The sequence below is a fragment of the Xiphophorus maculatus genome, chromosome 10 (genome assembly GCF_002775205.1).
Source record: "Xiphophorus maculatus strain JP 163 A chromosome 10, X_maculatus-5.0-male, whole genome shotgun sequence".
Classification (NCBI taxonomy): Eukaryota; Metazoa; Chordata; class Actinopteri; order Cyprinodontiformes; family Poeciliidae; genus Xiphophorus; species Xiphophorus maculatus.
In genome coordinates, this window is record NC_036452.1 from 7,850,901 (window position 1) to 7,871,244 (window position 20,344).

The 20,344-nt window shown below is 36.7% G+C and overlaps 2 protein-coding genes across 2 annotated transcripts; one reads left to right on the top strand and one right to left on the bottom strand.

Moving 5' to 3' along the window:
• Window positions 1-3,854: 3,854 nt before the first annotated feature.
• On the bottom strand, window positions 3,855-9,356 carry ghitm (growth hormone inducible transmembrane protein). The gene is made up of 9 exons (XM_005794574.3): window positions 9,274-9,356; window positions 8,149-8,310; window positions 7,392-7,494; window positions 7,185-7,296; window positions 6,948-7,089; window positions 6,732-6,840; window positions 5,309-5,497; window positions 4,563-4,734; window positions 3,855-4,475 (listed from the first exon to the last, which is right to left on the bottom strand). The coding sequence occupies exons 2-9, from the start codon at window positions 8,278-8,280 to the stop codon at window positions 4,388-4,390; spliced, it is 1,047 nt and encodes a 348-aa protein (XP_005794631.1). The 5' UTR covers window positions 8,281-8,310; window positions 9,274-9,356; the 3' UTR covers window positions 3,855-4,387.
• A 939-nt stretch (window positions 9,357-10,295) lies between these two features.
• On the top strand, window positions 10,296-19,736 carry chst3 (carbohydrate sulfotransferase 3). Its single transcript, XM_014474306.2, has 3 exons — window positions 10,296-10,581; window positions 16,219-16,435; window positions 17,034-19,736. Exons 2-3 carry the CDS (start codon window positions 16,356-16,358, stop codon window positions 18,247-18,249), a joined length of 1,296 nt encoding a protein of 431 aa, XP_014329792.1. The 5' UTR covers window positions 10,296-10,581; window positions 16,219-16,355; the 3' UTR covers window positions 18,250-19,736.
• Window positions 19,737-20,344: the final 608 nt, after the last annotated feature.

Sequence of the window (20,344 nt, forward strand, 5' to 3'; positions counted from 1 at the left end):
GTGAAAATTACACTTCAGCACACACGTGACAATCAGTACATGGGCTGCCTGCATCAGTGATTACTGCTAATTCAGTTTCTAGCATGCTGTTTAGTTTTGTGACAGGGAGTCGCATTATCAGGTGCACTGGGTTTCACGTGTTGCGAGCCAGAGCCAAGAAACTCAACTGACCTGTGTGTTTACTAAGGTAGGTGGTTATGTCACATTTATGTTTTTGTCTTACCAAACCATACCACTTCATGAATGAAGCACTTGAATACCAACAAAAATACTAACTACAGGACTGTCTAATAAAAACATAACTAAAAATCAAACATATTTAAATATGACTTGACACGCAGGCCTGTTTTTCTTAGCTACTCTTCAAAAAGACAAGGCACCACTTTATTCAAGTTAATTTTATTTCATAACTTCATAAGTAATGACATCTCTAAAGTAGTGACTGAACATTTCCACATCTACAGCAAAAAATACAAGTAAAAGAAGCTGAAATTATGACAAACAAGGTTGCAAAAATCGGTAACACTTAAATTGATGGGTTGTGAATAAGACTGCCATGACACCGTCATAAACATGACGTAACACCTGTCATGAACATGAGTAAGTCTTCATGAATATTTATGACTATTGTCATAAAGTGTCATTCGATAAATCATGACACTTTTAATACAAAGTTGACATTATTCAAAATGTCTTCGTTATGACAACTTGATATTAACCAAGAAATCATGATCTGACATAAATTTGTTAGAAAAGTATTACTGATTAAACTTTAGCTTTAATAACATAAAGCTACATCTTTTTTTAAATTTTAGCATTATTAAGATAAAGCTACATATTTTTTAAAGTTTAATCAATAATACTTTTGTAACAAATGCATGTCAAATCATGATTTCTTGGTAAATAACAAGTTGTCATAACAAAGACATTTTGAATTATGTCAACTTTCTATTAAAAGTGTCATGATTTACTGAATGACACTTTATGACAAGTCATAAATATTCATGAAGACTTAGTCATGTTCATGGCAGGTGTTATGTTATGTTTATGACTGTGTCATGACAGTCTTATTCACAACCCGTCAAATAGTGTTACCCAAAAATCCATGTGTCTTTATCCCACATACAGAGAGGTAGATGGTATTGCATTCTGATTTTTTTGTTTTTATTATCTTTAATGGCACTTGTGTTTTATAGACAATAAGTCAAATTCATTTGTTTAAATGCCCCAATTAAATATGTTCCATTTGTTCAATTAACAATGAAAAAAGTGGTACTGTTCAGTCATAATCTTAAGACACACTAAAAAAAATAAAAAACTGTTGCATGCTGAAAATGATGCTTCTCATTATGCGTGGTGGATGAGTTGTTAAACGTCATGCTTTTTATTTTTGAACACTGTTTTTCACCTTGGCCAGAAAAGAGAGAGAGAGAGCTTTTGCACCTTGTCTGGAAGAAGGTGTCGAGCGAATTCAACAGTTGTGTGACGTCTCAGAGAAGAGTGTGAACTGTACTGACTCATGCTAAGGTGCAGAGTGCGCACCTCCTGTATTCACAGCTATAAAAATAAGTCTCCAGCTGAATATTAGTCAGTAAGTAGATAAAGCAGAAGAGGTGGAGAAACACAGTGAGGATAATAGAAAATACGTCAGAAAAAAATTACCCATTTTCTTTGAGAGTCCATGCATGCACCATCACAGGAGATTATTATATGTTACACAGTACTGTTAATATTAAACTTTTGTTTCATACAAGAAAACATTCAATTCTTCATACAAAAGTATTTAACATTTAGATTTTTCTTGTTCAAATACAAGATAATTTAAGGTCTAGTGTTACAAAGATGAATGCACATTAAAGAGTTCAGTTTTGTGCAAATCAACAAGAATGTAAGATGTGAAAAAGTAACTTAGTAAGATGAGTTATTCTTTAACACACCCTTATCAAGTAGCTTGACAAGAGAGACACTTCTGTTGCTCCAATAGAGAAGAATGATATAAAATTACATCCCAAAGCCGGGGGCATGGAGGGGTGAGGTCATCTCTCCTGAAACAGAAACCCATTTCAAGTCTCCTTCTCAGAACCTTCAAACATCAAATCTGCCTAAATGATCCTATTAAAATTAATCAGTCCACTGCTTGTATGACATGCAACAATTCTGTTCAGTTTTTCAAAATAAAATTTGTTTGCAGAAATGAACAAATAAACAAATATATGTGTAATAATTCACATATATGTCCTGTGGTGAATTATCAGTGTACTTTAGCGACTTATCTAAATATGTAAACAAAATAATGTCTTGGCTCTGCTCTGTTTTTTAAACAGACACACAATGATCCTGAAGCCTCTAAGCCAGGGGTGGGCACTCCTGGTCCTCGAGGGCCGGTGTCCTGCAACTCTTAGATGTCTCCCTGGTCCAACACACCTGAATCCAACAGCTGAATCTCCTCCTAAGTGCAGTCAAGTTCTCCAGAGTCCTGTTAACGACCTCATTATTTGACTCAGGTGTGTTGAAGTAGAGATGCATCTAAAAGTTGCAGGACACCGGCCCTCGAGGACCAGGAGTGCCCACCCCTGCTCTAAGCTGTAAAAAAAACCTTGGAACCACACCAAATATTACTCATCAATTTAAAAATTGACTGACAGATGGACGTTTCCATCCCAGTTGATGGCACATCACTTCACACCAAAGCCTGCTCCAGTCTCATCCATTACTCCCCTCTTCATCCCTCCCATTAGGGTTGTTTTCCTGCCTGGTATTTGTACCAAATCATTCACATGATCAGAGCAGGTTTAAAGCAAGAGCTTGGCAGCTGCTCCCTCCACGTGCCCACGCCTCTTCCAAACACCTGTATATTTACAGATGTTAACATCTGCTGCAAGTGCCCTGGTTTGATGGTTTAATTTTAGAGGAACAGCCAGATGGTGGACAAGAGGATTACTAGGCTAAGCCTTTGTCATCTGCTGCTTCACACCGACTTGTTTATGGGGGAAACAGGCTACAGGGTGGACCCCTGATGGTTGATCAGTCTGGCACAAACAGCGAAGAGCGTGGATAACAAATGGTAAAACAAGCAAGTTTTTATCTGTCAGATTACTCAGCAGGAGCGGGGGTTAAAGAAGGAAACTGCAGGAGATCAGAGATTTACTGTTTGGAAACCTGAAGTTAGCAGGTTGTTGAATGTTATCAGTGGCTTCAAACTTTTAAAATGTCCTTTTAAGAACGTGAACACGTTATTGTAAACACGTCTGTTTCCAAACAGGGATTTTTAGAATAATTGCAAGAAGTAAACACAAAATTTTCATCGAATTCAAGTGTGTTTTTAAAATGTAAAATACGAAATCCTTTTAGCTTTTAGAACTTTGCAGGTAAATTGTGTATAAATTGATATGTTCTAATTTATTTTTACTTTGATTAGTAGGAAACGGAACATTGATCAACATATTTGATGTGTATTCATGACTTTGATGAGCACTGGCTACTACAGGGATCCAAAACAGAGTCTTCATTAGCTTACAAAGTTATTAGCAAGACATTTTAAGATATTTAAGTTTATTTTAATTAAAAACAGATATTTTGTTACCTATATATTTTTTGGCAATATTTTAGTGTAAATCTGTGTCCTAGGAAGCCATTACAGCAGAAATAAAAGGCAACATTTATATTAGAACAATTCAACTGCAAAGCTATAATAAAGTTTACTATCCATGTTTTATATTGACGAGATATGAAAAATGATCTTGTGGAAATGTTTTGTGCATGTCAGCTGTTAACGTTCACCATGTGCTTTGTTTGAAAAATTATTTCAAAAAGAAAAAATGAAAAGAATCAGACAGAAACATCTTGCAGAAAAGCTATTTTTAACAGTTTTATTAATTGGTGTTGAAATAGCTTTGTGTTATTTATAAACATATGAACTAATGTCACCTATTCACCATAAAACTGAAGTGACATAACAGTGAATGCTTAATCAGAAACGTACACCAGTCAAGCCATTGTTCTAATGTGGAATAATTTTGGTCGACATGCAGTAGTTCTGCTTAAGTATTTTTGAAGTCTGTCAGCAAAAATAAATAGAAAACAAAGTATAATACAAAAACAGCTCCTCTATTTTAGACTGAGTGGTTTACCAGATCCATGCACTCCCAGAATAAACAAACCTTCAACAACCAAGTAAGAGCTCCATGTCAGGTTGTTATCAAAATACATAAATTTGTCTTCTTGATTTGTAGCTCAGAATCCCATCCCTACCTTCAAAATCTTTCCAGAGCTTTTATTATCATCTACCAGCCACATAAGATTTGTATTTAAAGGATAACACTTGTTTGCTGAGTGGAAACTTTGTTTAGCTCTGTGGGAAAAAAAAAAGTAAAGCTCCAGCGGATGTCTACTTCCGTTTGCCGCCACCGCCGCCAGCCAGGATCATCACCAGCCTCATGAAAATGTTCAGCGTGTCCATGTAAATCCCCATACACCTGTGGGGTTAATCCACTCATGAGATGCACATGTAACACATTACAAACTGAAATTGCAGAAAAAGAAAAACAACAGAAATTACTCACGCATTTATGGGGTCATATTTCTGTGCAGCATACAGTGGGTGTGTCTCCGCTTTCTTAATGACCTTCTGTGTGTCGTAGAGGAGGAACATGCTGAAGAGAACAAGGCCTCCGTAGACAGCGACAGAATACAGGCCTGCTCCAAACGCTGAGGTGGGTGGCAGAAACATCGACCCTGAAAATTAAAAAAGAAAGAACAATTCAGTGTGACGTAAGGGTGGCTTTGCTTTGAAAAGCAGAAGAATCTGTTGCAAGGGTAACCCCAGAAATGAGACTTCTATGAAAACATGTTTTGATTTTGTCACGACTCATGTGATAGAGTTAATAAAGAATATACCCAATATACCAAAATTGTACATTCTTGAACAATCAAAATGCTCTGTGGTGGAAAACTAACATTGTACATAATCCTCAAAACACCATCCCTACAGTCACACATGGTAGGAGTGGCAGTATGAAGCTTCAGGAATAGTTTTTATAGCAACATTTCATTTTAAACTATATTTTGAATTAGATATATATTTTTTCTTTGGGCACGTCACTGCTAAATGTTAATGTGTATATTAGTTTTTCAGTATTATAACAAGAAGGATTATTAAAGCTGCTAGAATTTAAAAAACGGCTAGCAAGATTAATTGCATCACTTTATGTACTGCATAATTTATAACCTTCAGCATAAATGTTCAATGGTAACTTGTAGTTACCATTCTACTCATTATCCATGAATGAGACATTTTAACCGTACTAACCAAGGGAGGAGGCGAATACCACTCCAAAGCCGACAGCAAGCGGACCTCCCATGTTGAGGAACTTCTCACTTGGAGCGCACATAGCCACAGTGGACAGACCTCCCACGATGCCTGCAGTGTACCAAGCAGCCCTCATCATCAGAGGTCCGCCCAGCAGAGTTAGTGGAGCGATGACAGCACCCATCACACCTTTTCAACAAATAAAGAAAAGAAAGCAACCAAATAAAAATTACAAACAGCAGCAACAAAACACATTCTTATTAAAGGGTAACTTGGGTGTGTCTACCTGAGCAGAGCCTGACTAATTAACCAGCTAAGAACAACAGTTTGTTATACTTTTGTAACAAAAAACACTTTTCAATTGTGCACAACAGTACAAAGTGATAATATTCTGCTTAAATACTTGAAAACTACCTGCTAAAATTAGCTGGCATTATATGCTATAATTGTACTTAGGTCTATAATAAAAATCATGGTAAGAATAAAAAATATAAGGTAAAATTACTGTAACAAATAATATGTTAAGTTTTTACTTGCTGTTTTTTTTATATAGTAGTACAATGAGACCATAGTACTTTAACTCAAAGTGATCATAGTATAAGAACTATTAGAACTATTAATTTACCAGTTTATACTTACAACAAACTGAACTGCAAATGTTTAACAAACACCTCTGCATTTATTGATTTTTTTCCCCCTTCCTTTATTGCCCTCTGGTGCTTAACTAAAGTAATTGCATATCTGAAATTACAATGCATATGAAAAATCTTGTTTTTCACCAACTTTACTGCTTTTTTCCCCCCCAACGATGGCAATTTTCATTGAGCATAGGTTGCTATGAAGAATGTTATAATGAAATAGAAATAAATGCAAAGTTGTTTATAGTGAATGAAAATGTATGCTGTCACAAAAATAAATAAATACACCTTGTTTTAAGTCTGCCACAAAAATTGCATACCACCAACATTTTAAAGACAAGGCAGCTAATATTTTAACTCATTCTGAGTGAATTTGAAAATCAGAATGGATACGTTAAATGGAACAGTCCTGTCAAAGGAACCAGCTGTTGTTAAAATGATAAGATGAAGACTTTTGGATGCAGGTGTGGGGTAAAGAAACTACTCCTGTTCAAATAAAACATCAAAAACAAACAAATTCTGCGGGAAGTACCAGGATTAGAGTACAAGGCTAAAGACATTCTCTTAAATGCCTTTATGCTCCTTGGGACGTATGGAAAAACGACTGTCCAGACTTAAAAAGGTAAGAGCTACCTTGAGTCCTGCAGCCTTTTGTTTGTATTTACGTGTGGGTGTCTATTAACACCAAAGCAATGAAGTTTGTGAAAGACATTCAGTCATTGGTAAAACTTTTGGTCACAAGTTTAAGAAAACATGTTTTGTCAGCAAGACATCGTGTAGGAAACCTGCATGCAGCATCCAAGCCAGATGTTTGGGTATTGGGCTGTGCTCATATGAGATGGATCGAACCAGCATCCCTGCTCCAATCATTGCTGCAAAGGTTGCTCCGATTGCCTGGTAAATAAAGAACAGGCATTACATTAAACTAGAAATAACAACCGATACCCAAACTAATTTAAAATTAAAACAAAAAGGCTTAAAAGTTGTGCTACAAAACTCACCATCCAGGACCCCCTCATCATCAGACCCATCAGCGCCGGGTTCCTGCTAACAGCTACAGCCGACAGGGCCGTCAGTCCAACGCTGCCTGCAAAGTACATGTAGGTGGAGTGGATTCTGTCCTTCACATACTGAGGCCAGATCCTAAATGAAGTGGAAAACGAGCCTTAGAAAGTACTGAACAGAACTGAAAATGTGGAATGTAATAGCATATACTCATAAACATCCTTGTCACTCACATTGATTTCTCAATGGCGCCAATTTCATTGGACATGCCAAGACCATAATAGCAAAGTGCTCCCAGGCCCACCACTGCACCTCCGGCAAGAACCATTCTTCCCATGCTGTCAACTGACAAACAACACAAAAAGAATTCATCATATTTTTCAAAGCCACAATATCATGTTGATTAATAATATATATTTATATTTGTGTAAAGCAGTCACTTTTGATGGCTGTGTCGGTTGCTGGTTCAAAAGCTGCTTCCTTCAGCTGCTCCCTGCTGGTTTTTGCTCGACGGAATCCAAATCTGGCCTTTGAGGCATAACCCTTTGGACAGACAAAGAAATTTGTACTTGTAAATGCAGTTTTCTAATTGAAGTTTAACTATCAACTTTCAACTTACATGTAAATCAATAGAAGTCAACAGCAAAACATCCCATTTTATCATATATGAAATCTATTAACCCAGATTTAATAGATTTCATATATTATTTCATATTTTAACCAGTACACACAATCACTGTCATTATCAATAAACCACACTCAAACATATTGAGTGTCAAAAGAGGCCAAAGAATATCCAAAGATTTAATCACTTAACCCTAACTTTCTGTACTTGTTGTACCTATAAAGGTAATAAAGCTTATGTGTAAAGTTCATAGGGGTTTCCAAATCCTTTAATATATTGAAATAGCACACCATGATGACAGACTGAGAATGTTTACTACACATTAGGCTTTTGAGTATATTTAAATCGGTCAATTAATGATGAATATTACAGACACTGATATTGCAATAATGCTATATTTTCAATATACTGTGCAACCCTACGTAAGATGCACAAAAGATCACAATGTCAATCGGGAACAGTTTTGTGTCGCCTTATACTTCAGCAATAAAATTCAGCAAACAATGAACATAGAGGAACATTAGAGAGATTATGGATGTTTACTAGCCAAGAGTTCAGAACCTATACAGTACCTGCTGCGGCCTGAGGAGGGGTGGGCAGGCCTTCAGGGTGGGTGCTCTCAGGGCCGATGAGCCCTGTGACACCACAGGACGGAGCCCGACTAACGGGAGACTCCTCAGGCATGTCAGCCTCGCCACCAACATGTTTGCAATTTCCTTCTACTCTGTAGTGACCTGAAACACACACACAGACATGTGCACAAGTGTCATAAATATACTTTCTACGTATTTGATTAATTTAAACTTATATTCTTATCTATCTTATCTAGCTTTTTCCATCTATTTTGCAATTTATTACATAGAATTTAATCTTTGGATGACTATGCTTACTATTTATGTTTTGCATTTTTTTTTAAACTTACAGTTTCTATATTGTAGATGTTTTTTCCTATAATTGCTTAAATATAATAAAAATGAAATAAAATAACATTTCTACCATAGTGTAACCTTTGTACAACATTTTATGTTACAGATATGAAAAGTGCTCTACAAATAGGATGCATGGTCATGACATGATATTTTGTGTCAATCCCCAACAAAGACCTGTTTGTTGTGTTAAAGAACCATTTGCTTTAAAATAAAACTCACACAAATAGAAAAAAAAAACATATTTAAGGCCTTGCAATAGTTTATTATTATTTATCAAAATGTTTTATATTACCACCATTTTAAAAAATAAAGAGACAAAAAGCTGCTTTCCGACGATAAACTGTTAACAAAATGAGAATGTACAAGTTTAGTACATTTTGCAGGGCCAAAGACAAATGCTAACGTATCAAATCAGTTGATTTGTGGTATATTTAAGCACTTGAAAACACAAAACATTAGAATAGCAAGTTACTTAAAACGAATCCAAGGAAAGGAAAAGTTTTCTTGAACCCTAAATTGATGTAACTGTCACCGCAACATACCCAATTATAAGGGTATTGCTCCTTAAATCAAAAAATACAGAGCCAGTTATTTAATTCAGTCAGGTAGCTAACGTTAAGTAGCAATGTATAGCTGCGCAGAGGATGCCTGAAACATTTCTGAGACTAGCCTAATTTACAGTGATGAAACTAAATAAGTCACTTAGCAAACAGAGGAAGATATTTTGCAAAGACAAACATTTTTAAACACCAATTGAAGGTTTCTTACCGAGAGAAACGTCCGAGGTTCACCTTCCTCGTTAGAAATGCGCGAGTCTCTGACGCAACTATTTTGCAACGAGCTGATAGACCTTCCGGAAGATTCTGGATTCTGCGTCATCACCGAGCGACGGAATGTCAATTGTAGTTCCAAATTGTTACGCTTTTTAATCGGAGGATTACTATATAAAGAAGCATGTAAACACATTTAAACGCTTTAAAGCACCCCGTGTCTTTGCCAAACGTTTTTTTATATATATTTTAAATGTAAAATAGTTTATATAATCCAAAAAACGGAAATTAGATTGTTGCATCATGTAGTTCTGTTTGGTGATATAATTTATATGAAGTACTCAGTGGTTAGTAAAGTACCCCAAAATTTTACTCAAGTAGCAGTAACACTGCTGCAGCATATTTTACTCAAGTAAATGTAAAAGGTAGTCATCAAAGAAATTACTCGAGAATGAGTAAAAAGTATCAAAAACTGATCAGCTGCTAACTGATCAGAACATCTGATTTAGTACTTAAAAATTCTGTCAACACATTATGTGCAGATTCGGGTATTTTTAAGACCAACATGAAAAAACAATCTAAATAACTGACATAATAGAAAAGGGTAAATACTTCAAGTGGCGGTATATTGTATTCACTGTATCTTCATCATTTACAAATGTCACAAAAGGCTCAGCAGATAGAAGAACATTAGAAGAACAATGGCTGTGTTGACATATACTCCATAAAGCTCTCAATAGTCTACAGGCAAAGCGATGTAATACAGGTTACACATTTCTCCACTAGATGGAGCCATTCTTCTTTAGCTGAGACAAAAAGATAACCACAAATCCTGAATTTTTAATTCCAAAACTACATGGTAAACAAGTTGTAGGAACACAAACCTACACATTTTTTCCTCTAGATACTGATAAGAATGTGCGTGTAAAGTTTATTTGACGAGTAATCAATTTGGTTCAATGTTTGGGATCGTTGATGGCGCGCCTCCTGCTTGAAGCTCCGCTCCTCTGTAACCAAAGTTGATTCAGTGCGAATCAGTGAACTGCAACTGTGGAGTTCTCATTCACTTACAGAGGATGCTCTCCCCACCGACGTGATCAACATGGTTTTATTGAACTCCCGTGATTTGCTTAGCGGAACTCCACCAAATGCTTCTTCGTTACGAATGGATCGTTTTCTGTCGCAGAATTAAAGGCGCATTTTGAGAGTAATGGAATCAGTTCCCCTACCGAGTCGCACTTTGAGAAGAGGCTGAACAAGTGGAATGCAAGCGGGACGCCTTCCGACATCATAGCTCATCACAATGGTTGGTTCTTAACAAGTTTGAGTTTGACTTTACTGTCTGCAACGTGCTGAACAGGAACAAGCTCAAAATTTACAATAAATCTCAAACAGTAAAGTTACTCCAAATAAGACACTTGTGACTTTGCTCATGCGTCTTTTATTAAGACCGCATGGTTTAATTTGTTCTCATGACTTAGGGGGAGGATTCAGTCAGATTTATTTATCTTTAGTTTGTTTCTCCTGTAGACTTTAGTTTTCTAAATAATGTTGTTTATGCTTCTATAAATGCAAGTGCTTTAAGTTTGCTGAGCCTTTTCTGCAACTTTTTCACACTTTCTCTCACCAAAACCACACGGTTTAATACATGAAACTGTGGATGGCATTTGACAATACTTTGTTTACCACTGGATGGGATCGAGCGCTACCAATCGGTTTCTAATCCGTAAATGTGGCCAATCTTAACCACTGCAGAAATACAAATGTTTTATGGAGGGAGATTTGTGAACCAACAGCATCATGAAAAGCAGGGATAGGATATAAAACAATAACCCGACTCTTTTAACACTTGACTCTAGAAATAAGATTATGGCAAAAACGAAAACCTACTGACACATGAGTCCTTTATTAAGCTTACGCAAGTTAGGCAAGAGGAACATTATTCAGAGATGACCTTTTAGTGTCAGAAAGAAAGTCATTGCTAAGAAAAAGCCATAGGACAACTTCTTTGCAGTTTGCCTTAAGCAACAGGGGATCAGCAAATATGTGGAACAAGATGTTTTTGTCAGATGAAACCAAAATTGATCATGTGTGGCAAAAATAAAAACAGACCCTTCTGCCAAGCAAGGGGGTGATAGAATCATGTTGTAGAGATGCATTTATTCTTTTTATGGACAGGGAAGCTGCTCTGAGTTTCTGGAAAGATGGTTGAGCTTAAAAATAGAGCAATCTCAAAAGAAAATCTGCAGACAGGGCAAGTCTTCCAGCTAGACAATGACCCCACACACTCAGCCAAATCAGCAACAGAAAAGTTTAAAACAATACATTTCAGGAAGTTTGAATATATCTTAGTCAATTTCAAGCAGCTATCCCTACCTGAGAATCTGTGGACATGAAACAAGAACAAAAGTGTTTTCACATTCCCTTTATTCAGTCTGACGTCCAATCCTTTGAAAGCCATATGCAAATATTGTGCCAATCGTTTTAGTTTTGCCAATGCCTTTACCTATTATCTATTTTATTTAACAGCTAGGCTTACCAGTTTTGTTTATGTGTGGAAGGAAAAAAAAATGCCCTGTGCATATACAGAGAACTGGTGGATTATTTTGGTGGCTACTGAGCACAAAAATTGAAGCAATGGCAATATCAAAAGCTATTGAATATACTCAATATTTATCAAGATACTTAAATGCGGCAAAAAATAATAGCAGTTTTCTAATAGCAGTTTTAAACTATCTGTACTACATCTCTAAAAGTAGCTTACACATAAACATAAATAAGTGAAATTTATGTTTCACTTCTATTAATTTGGAATCTCCGAAAAAATTCATTTACATGTTCTCTCATCAATAATAATAATTTAAAAAATTCTATGTTATTAAATTAAGCTACAACAACTTTCCGCCACCAGAAAGTGGAGTTGTGAGTGATGACAATTTGTGTTCCAATACTGAACTTGTTATTTGAATAGAAAACAGTGAAACTGACCAAACGTATGCAACCAAACAACAACATAAGTCCATGGGAAATCCAGGTATTTTAAAGACTAAAATGAAAAACGATGCATGAAAACAACACAACAACACATTATTTCAGGAGATAATACTTTTCCACATCAAATTTATTTAACATAAATATTTTGAAAGCAATATATAAAGAAGCTAATGTACATTGGAGAGTAAATATACTGTTACAATTTACTGTTCACTATATATTCACTTGACCTCCAAGTGGTACAGCAGACTCAGCAGACAGTTTAGTGTTTAATCAAAACATGTTTATTCTTCATTCACTGAAGCAAATAGAGTTATGTAGAATATTCAGAAATCTTACTCAAGTAAGATAAGTGTTATTTCCAGATATTTTTTTACTCAAGTGAAAGTAAAATGTGCGGCTTAAAACTAGTCCTAGAAGTATATATTTTTTTAATAAGCTACTAATTTTAACATATGAGAGAAAAGTGTGAATAAAACATTATCCCTATTTATGCTTCAACTCATACGTCCTTAAGTCTTATCTTATCTTTAACAAAATAAAAAATAGGGGAGGAAACTACATGTCAGTTTTCATGCATTTGGTGGAGAAGAGAAAAATTCCAAATCACCAATCAGAAACAATCATGAAAAAAATAATCCTTGATTCCCGCCCCTGGCCAATTTGATTTGTGCAGATATCTAATGTATGTTAAAGATTTTTTTTGCATTCTTTGCAAATAGGCCCTATTTGTATGCAAAGCCAAATTTCATAGTTGCAGTACAGTCAAATGCAAAACAGGCTTGGATGACTGCTGCTTAATTTGTCTCCACATAAGATTTACATTAAATAAGAGGCAGCTATTAAAGGCATTTTGTAACAAGATGATAAATGGTGCACAAGCGATTTTGTTATGAGCAGATGATCAAACGTGTCATATGCCTCACTGGTTTGTGAATATTCACGAATGTCAGCTCAAGTGTTTTTTTCCCCCCTTTACACAGCAGATGCAATAAGCTGAGATAATTGGTGTACATCTAATTTACTATATAAATGACAAAACATCTGACTACTTATTTACTTGATGAATTGTTGATGTGAAATATATTTTTTTTCCTGAAATTATATGTGGATAAAAATGCACATTTAGCTCTCCAGAAAGCTGTCAAAAAAGCTTGTAGGATTTGTCAATAACTGTCTTCTTGGGTCTTTTTGGTCTGTTACTTCGCTCAGGTGCTGTCATTTAGTACATGAGAGGGTGAGATAAAAGTGGGAAGTCTCTCAGATGTAATGTAACTTTGCTCCTACAGACTGTCGTTTTTCAGTTGAGACAGATTATGCATGAGTTACGACATCCAAGATCTAAGCCACTGATGGTGTGACGTGTAAATGACCAAGCAGTTTGTGTTCTGCTGCCTCACCCCAAAAGTAGGGTTCAGAGTCACTCCCGTGCAAAGGCTCCTTTGTGGTCGTGGCATGCGGCAGAGTGGTGCAAGGCAGGCAAACCTTTCCTTCCAATGAAAGCGCATTTCATTGCACGGTTCACCTTTTTCATTACATACTGTTCCACGTCAACAGTGCTTTCTCTCTGTCTCTACTGGAGCAGCAAAACTTCCTGTTCCCACTCAGAGAATTTCACAGGCACCGTCCAACCATTCCCCGTGTTTAGACTGCAGTCATTTGGACCTGCTTCTGCGCTCGCAACTGGTCGGGGAAGCCAGTTGAGGTCACAGTGGGATGTGAGAAGTGAAACGCTGCTTCTGTTAACGCAGAAACCTGGAGGCACTCAGAGTTCAACACAATTCAGAAAAGAGACTGGAAACTCTTATGTGGAAATGTAGGAGGTGGTTTCAAGTTGCATTGTTGATTAACAGCAGCAGTTTGTCAGTGCGTCTCAAATTTGCCTCCGTGTTCAGGCTGTTTCATTAAGTGTTTGTGTAGTTGATACACAAAAACGAGGATAGTAGGCAAGCATCTGCTTCACTGTTACCATTTTTCAGGGCTAAATGACTTATTATAAACCTTTAGTGCCCCTGAATAATTCAAAATTGAACAAAATATTGAGACAAATAAACAGCAACACGCCTGAAAATCAACAATAGACGTCACAATAAGGTCCAGTTGTTTGGGAAAAAAGCTGTATCGTAAAAGGTTAAGAGTGATGCACAGTAATATACTGTTACAAATAGAAACCTACATCTAAAAGGCACTATTAAGGGGTCAACACATATAAGGAATGACATATATGTATGGCTGGTTGTCCAAGCCTGGTAGACCTATAAAAAAATAGTCAAATGTCTTTCAAAATTAAATAGGATAATAGTTATTGATCATTTTTACTGAAGAATCCTTAAAGGCCATGCTGTTCATGAGAAAGTAGTTGCGTACAAGTGCATATAGCTTTTTCACTTCTTTGGAGTATTCAGATTTATTGTCAGTGCTCTAGTACTACACTAAGAGTTTTGATATAAAATACTATAATATATAATGTAACACAAGACACAAAAGATATGATAAGATTAATAATTACAAGTCATATATTTTTTGAGAAATAATAATAATAAAAAAATCTAATTAATTTAAAAAAATACGTAGAAATGTAAAGGTAAAAATGACAAATCAAGATACAGATAAAGACATATCATTTTGTGGACAAAATGTAAATAAATAGAACACACACTGCATATCACACAGTGAAAAATGGTCATGACAGTATTATGCTTTGGGAATCTTTTCTTTCACTGAGACTGGGAAGATGATGGGAAGATGGCTGAGCTGCATAAAGGATTATCCTGAAAGAAAACGTTTTGTGTTTTTATAAGCTGCAAATTGAGACAATTTTTTACATTTGAGGAAAAACAACATAAAACTGTGTGTTCAGATAAGTTGCCCCAGTATGGCTTTATGTCCCTGTTTGTTAGGACTACACTAAACTCTTAAGATTAGCAAAGGATCTAAGGTGTGCTGCAATTATCTTTGAACTAAACCAGTATAATTCTTTCAAAAATGAGCAGCATGTTAGCAAATAGCTGCTATTAAATCCGCCCTTTTCTTCATTTAACTACCAAGCACCTTCAGTCTAACGACTTATAAAAGTCAAGTGTGGCCTCCAGGTTGAGAGCTCTACAATTAATGGTGCCGTGACAACTAGGCCTTCCCTTTCAATTTCAGCACAGCACAGTTTTAATTCTCAGCATCTGGGCCTGTGCAGTTGCTCAAAGTCATTCAATGAGGATCATTTGTCACAATATGTTCTCTCAGTGTTAGCAAAAATGAGAAGCTGTAACTTCGGACTTCAGGCTGCTCTGTTGCCTACATCTGCGGGTGGTAGACAGTATCACTTAAAGCCCGACAACCCATGAGTTTTTTTGGCAAGCAGCTTCGTAGAAGTGGGATAACAGTTTAATTGGAAAGATTGTGCTTGATTGCAGCCTGTCACTCATATTTTACCCCGCACTCGGTTGTTTGTCTGCTCAGTTTTTTAAAAGAACTTCTAGGCATGACTAACTCATAAATACAGTGTCTCTATGTGCCCCAGCCCTCAGTCTGGCATGGTGGGTGGGCATGTTTCTAAAATGCACGGGTGCACTTAAAGATAACAAGGACTTCCTCATAGCAAGAACTGGTTCATATCTGAGACTAACAATGTTTTTTTTTCTTTTTTACCTTATTATATAAAATGCTTTTGTGCTTTAGTAATTGCCTGAAACTCTCTTCTTTTGCAAAGGAGAGATACATGGCGATGCACACTTACAAAAATTAGGGAAGCAAGAGACTTCGGAAGGCGAAACGGCTTTGTGTGACCGTTCTTGTGACTTAGCATCACACTGCATTTTTATGTCCACGCGATAGCATCAACTTCCCCCTACTAAATAAATATATCTAAAACACAGAGGCGTTTTTCACAACTGCCTGTCTTCAAATGTGCAACATATGACGCTGACAGATTGATGTTGATTTCATTTTACAGGAGGGGACATTGCCTACATTTGGGAACACAAATAACTGGAAGGATCCTTAAGAAGGTGGCTGATGACCTGAAAGATTGGCAGAACCCAATTGGAAGCAGTGTGTAAAAAATACATCTAGACACACCCACGTCCGAGAATGAGGATCAAATACACAATACCCATTGTCTTCTTCGTGGCACTTGTTATCATTGAGAAGGAAAACAGGATCATCTCGAGGTGAGTCCAACGTACTCATGGTAAACCCGTCTCTTTGCAAATTTGTGCTCGCGTCTTGTCCCATTTTACTTCCATTTCATGTCTGTAAACTAAATATTATGCGTCATTGTTCTTGAAAGCTTTCATAATTACAAAGACAAATGTTTTTAAAAATGCTCAAATCTCATGTCTATTTTAATTCCAGTAAACAATTGATGATATTTTGATATTTCTGGAGAATAAACGTTTTGCCCCATGATCAACAAATGGGCCAGTTGACTGGGCCTCTGATCAAAGAAAAATAACTTAGAGAAACCTCCTTGTAGCAGATATTAGTTATTGGAGTCAGATTTATGACTCCATTAATTAATATTGACTATAAGGAAGAGATAATGAGTAGGAGAAAATGAGAAAGCTATATAAAATTACCTTAAAATTGATTCCTGGTAGATATGAAATGCCAACAGGTATGCCTCAGCAAAGTTTTAAAATGAAAAGCACCACTTCATTTTAGTTCTAGCAAATTAGATCTTTAAAACTCTATCACTGCAGCTGCAAGTGTTATGTTAAGCAGAAAACTGTATTTAAATTTTAAAACTATGATTTTTCATATTTTTAGGGTGTCAGATAAGCTCAACCTGAAGCAGACTCCCCAAACTCCTCTACAGCCTGGTGCTTTCTCCCGCTTAGCACTGAAGCACAATGTGTCCTTCCCCGCACTCAGCAAAGACTTCAAGGTGATGAAGCGGCGCCTAGAGAACTACAGCGAACACCAGGACGTACCAACAAAAGGAAGGAAACATGTTCTCCTGTTGGCCACCACCAGGACTGGATCCTCGTTTGTAGGCGAGTTTTTCAACCAGCAAGGTGACAACATGTTTTACCTATTCGAGCCTCTGTGGCATGTGGAGAAGATGTTGACATTGGACACTGGAGGTACTAATGCTACTGCGTCGGCCAAGGCATACCGTGACGTTCTCCAGCAACTTTTTCTGTGCGACTTCTCCCTGCTGGAAAGATTCATTGACCCGCTCCCTGTGAACCACATAACCACTAGCCTCTTTCGCAGGGAGTCCAGCAGCTTTCTGTGTGAGGAGTCCGTCTGCAGCCCTGTTGTGAAAGGTGTTTTTGAGCGGTACCGCTGCAAGACGAGACGCTGTGGGCCACTGAATCTGACCATGGCGTCAGAGTCCTGCCTTAAGAAGGATCACAAAGTCATCAAGTCTGTAAGGGTTCGGCAGCTTGAAAATCTCCGTCCACTTGTTGAGGATCCACGTCTTGATATCAGATTCATCCAGCTGGTTCGGGATCCCCGGGCTGTGCTGGCCTCGCGAATGGTTGCATTTGCTGCCAAGTATAAGAGCTGGAAGGAGTGGGCCCTGGGTGGGGACGGGCCCCTCAATGAGGATGAGGTGAAGAAGCTCAAAGGCAACTGCGACAATATCCGAATGTCTGCAGAAGTCGGCCTCAGGCAACCCCCGTGGCTGCGTGGTCGGTACATGTTGGTGCGATATGAGGACATTGCTCGTTTTCCCATGAGGAAGGCAACAGAGATGTTCCGATTTTCTGGAATTCCTTTCACTCCTCAAGTGAAAGCCTGGATCCTGAAGAACACCCAGGTTTCGAAGGAGATTAGTGGGGTTTACTCTACCCAGAAGAAATCCGCTGAACAAGTAGAGAAGTGGAGGTTCAGTCTACCATTCAAGATAGCTCAGGTTGTGCAGAGAGCTTGTGGGCCAACACTGAAGCTATTTGGGTACAAATTTGTGAGCAGTGAAAAGATGCTAACAGACAAATCCATAAGTCTTATTGAAGATAAAGTCATTAGGGCTTAAAATAATAAGTAGCACAAAATGGAGGAAAAAGGACTGTTTTTGACTTTATTTTCTTGAAGTGAGGTTCAATGAAGTTATTATCAGTAATAGTTTCCTTACCTGTAGTGGACTAATGTCATATTCTAGTGAGTTTGCAGGAAGAGGGATGGGGTAGAGTCATTCAAACAGATCACGTTTTAGATCTTTTGGGTTAACCATTGTCAGGAGACTGCTGTTAAAGTTGTAAAGTGTAGATGGTTGGTGGTTAATATAAAAGCATCAGATGCATTAGATAGAACCACTTGTTATTGAGGATTTTAAATTGCTAAGATCATATAAAATGAGTAACTCTGGGTAGCAATTAGCCTTCCACTGTTCCTATAGTTCATATAATTTTCTGTTTATTGATGCTGCATATAACTTATGGCAATATGACATCATTACAAGTAAGGGAACATTATTCTATATTTATTTTTATACTTAATTTTTATGTTTTTTATTTTGTTTTTATATAATAACTTTGCCGAACCTCACTTAAAAAAATTTTAAATATTCCTTTAAAATCTCTTTGCATTGATTATATTTATTGCTATCAGTTCTTGTAAAACAGATAGTCTGTTTTAATTTTTTTTTTTACAATTTAACATAGTTTGAGGTCATTATTTATAACCGAACTTTAAAGCTCAATAAAATACAGGTTAGCTGTTTTTGCACTCCAAACTGCTGCAACCCATTGTTTGCTTTTTGTTAGGAAAGACCAAATTTTATAGCTGTGGCTTTGTGAACAACAATGAGCAGTTTAACTAAAACACTTCCGGAAACCGCCACTCATTGTTTCTTGAGAAGTTTTTTTCCGCAGGAACAACAAAAATTATGATCGCACCAAAGACACACAAAAATTAAATTCTGTTGTATTACAGGATCTTTTCATGCAATAGTTCGTCTTTTAAATTTGGGTAGTAATCTCTTGTGAAAATGTGTCTATTTGATCTTTTGTCTATACTGTCCGAATCTGCTAATTTTGCACCCTTGCAGAAGTTACTATTTTACAAATCTGTATTTTGACTTTGTTGAAGAAACATTTCGTCACCTTCCTAAAATAATGGCTTATGTCTTTTTTTTTTTTTGCCAAATGTAATTTTGGCAAAAAAATAATCTCCCTTTTTATTACCAAAAGATGATTTAGGGAAACACTCACCTTATGGCAAAAGAAAAAAAATAAAAATACTTAGGCCATAAGTTTAGAAAGGTGACAATACTTTGCCAAAAGCTGTTCAAAATGTTTGCTAGGTGGTAAAGATCACCTGAAGCAGAGGTCGCTGCTCTACTGTAAGCTAACATTCCAACTGCAGCTGGTTTGCGGGATTGTTCAAGGTTTCTCGACAGGTCTCTGTCTGTTCACTCAGCTCTTTTGGCAGGCGCTGATAAGAGGCCACAATACCCTGACCTCTATTTATGTGCTGATGCTTGCCTTTTGTCTTTTGCAATAAATCAACTTTTAAATTAAATGCAAGTGTTTATTTTTTGTAAATGGAAAAAAAAGAAAGGAAAACAAACAAAAAAACCATAACGAACAAACAAACAAACAAACAAACAAAAAACTGCAAACAGATATGGAAACAGACTACAGTCCTGACCACAGTAGCCTGGATGTTTTTCAAACTGGAGATTTTGTCCCAGACTTGCAGCTGCTGCCAACGCGTAGGCGTAGTATTTAGTGAGACAAGCTGAGATTTTCACTTGTTGCATTAGTAATTGATGGATGATTGATTGAGAAAAGCACACATTACCACAGAATCCCTTCTTAATCAACTAAAGTCTTAACAATCTGTTTTATAGCACTAAATGAATTCACGATTGTTGGTTGTAAAACAGAACTACCAACTGAGTGGTGTGAAACACTAAACATTGTTGTTAAATTCCTTTCAGACTGTGATAAAGTAACAGTGGTGACGATTTGACTGAAAAGGATTAAAATTATTAAACGATATGTTCATAAAGCCTCATCTTTTCAGCAAGCTGCTGTATGTCACTGAATAAGAAAATCATCAGAAAATAAAAATGTATTTCAATTAAAAGTTTAAAAAAAACATTAATATATTTTTAGCATTGATTG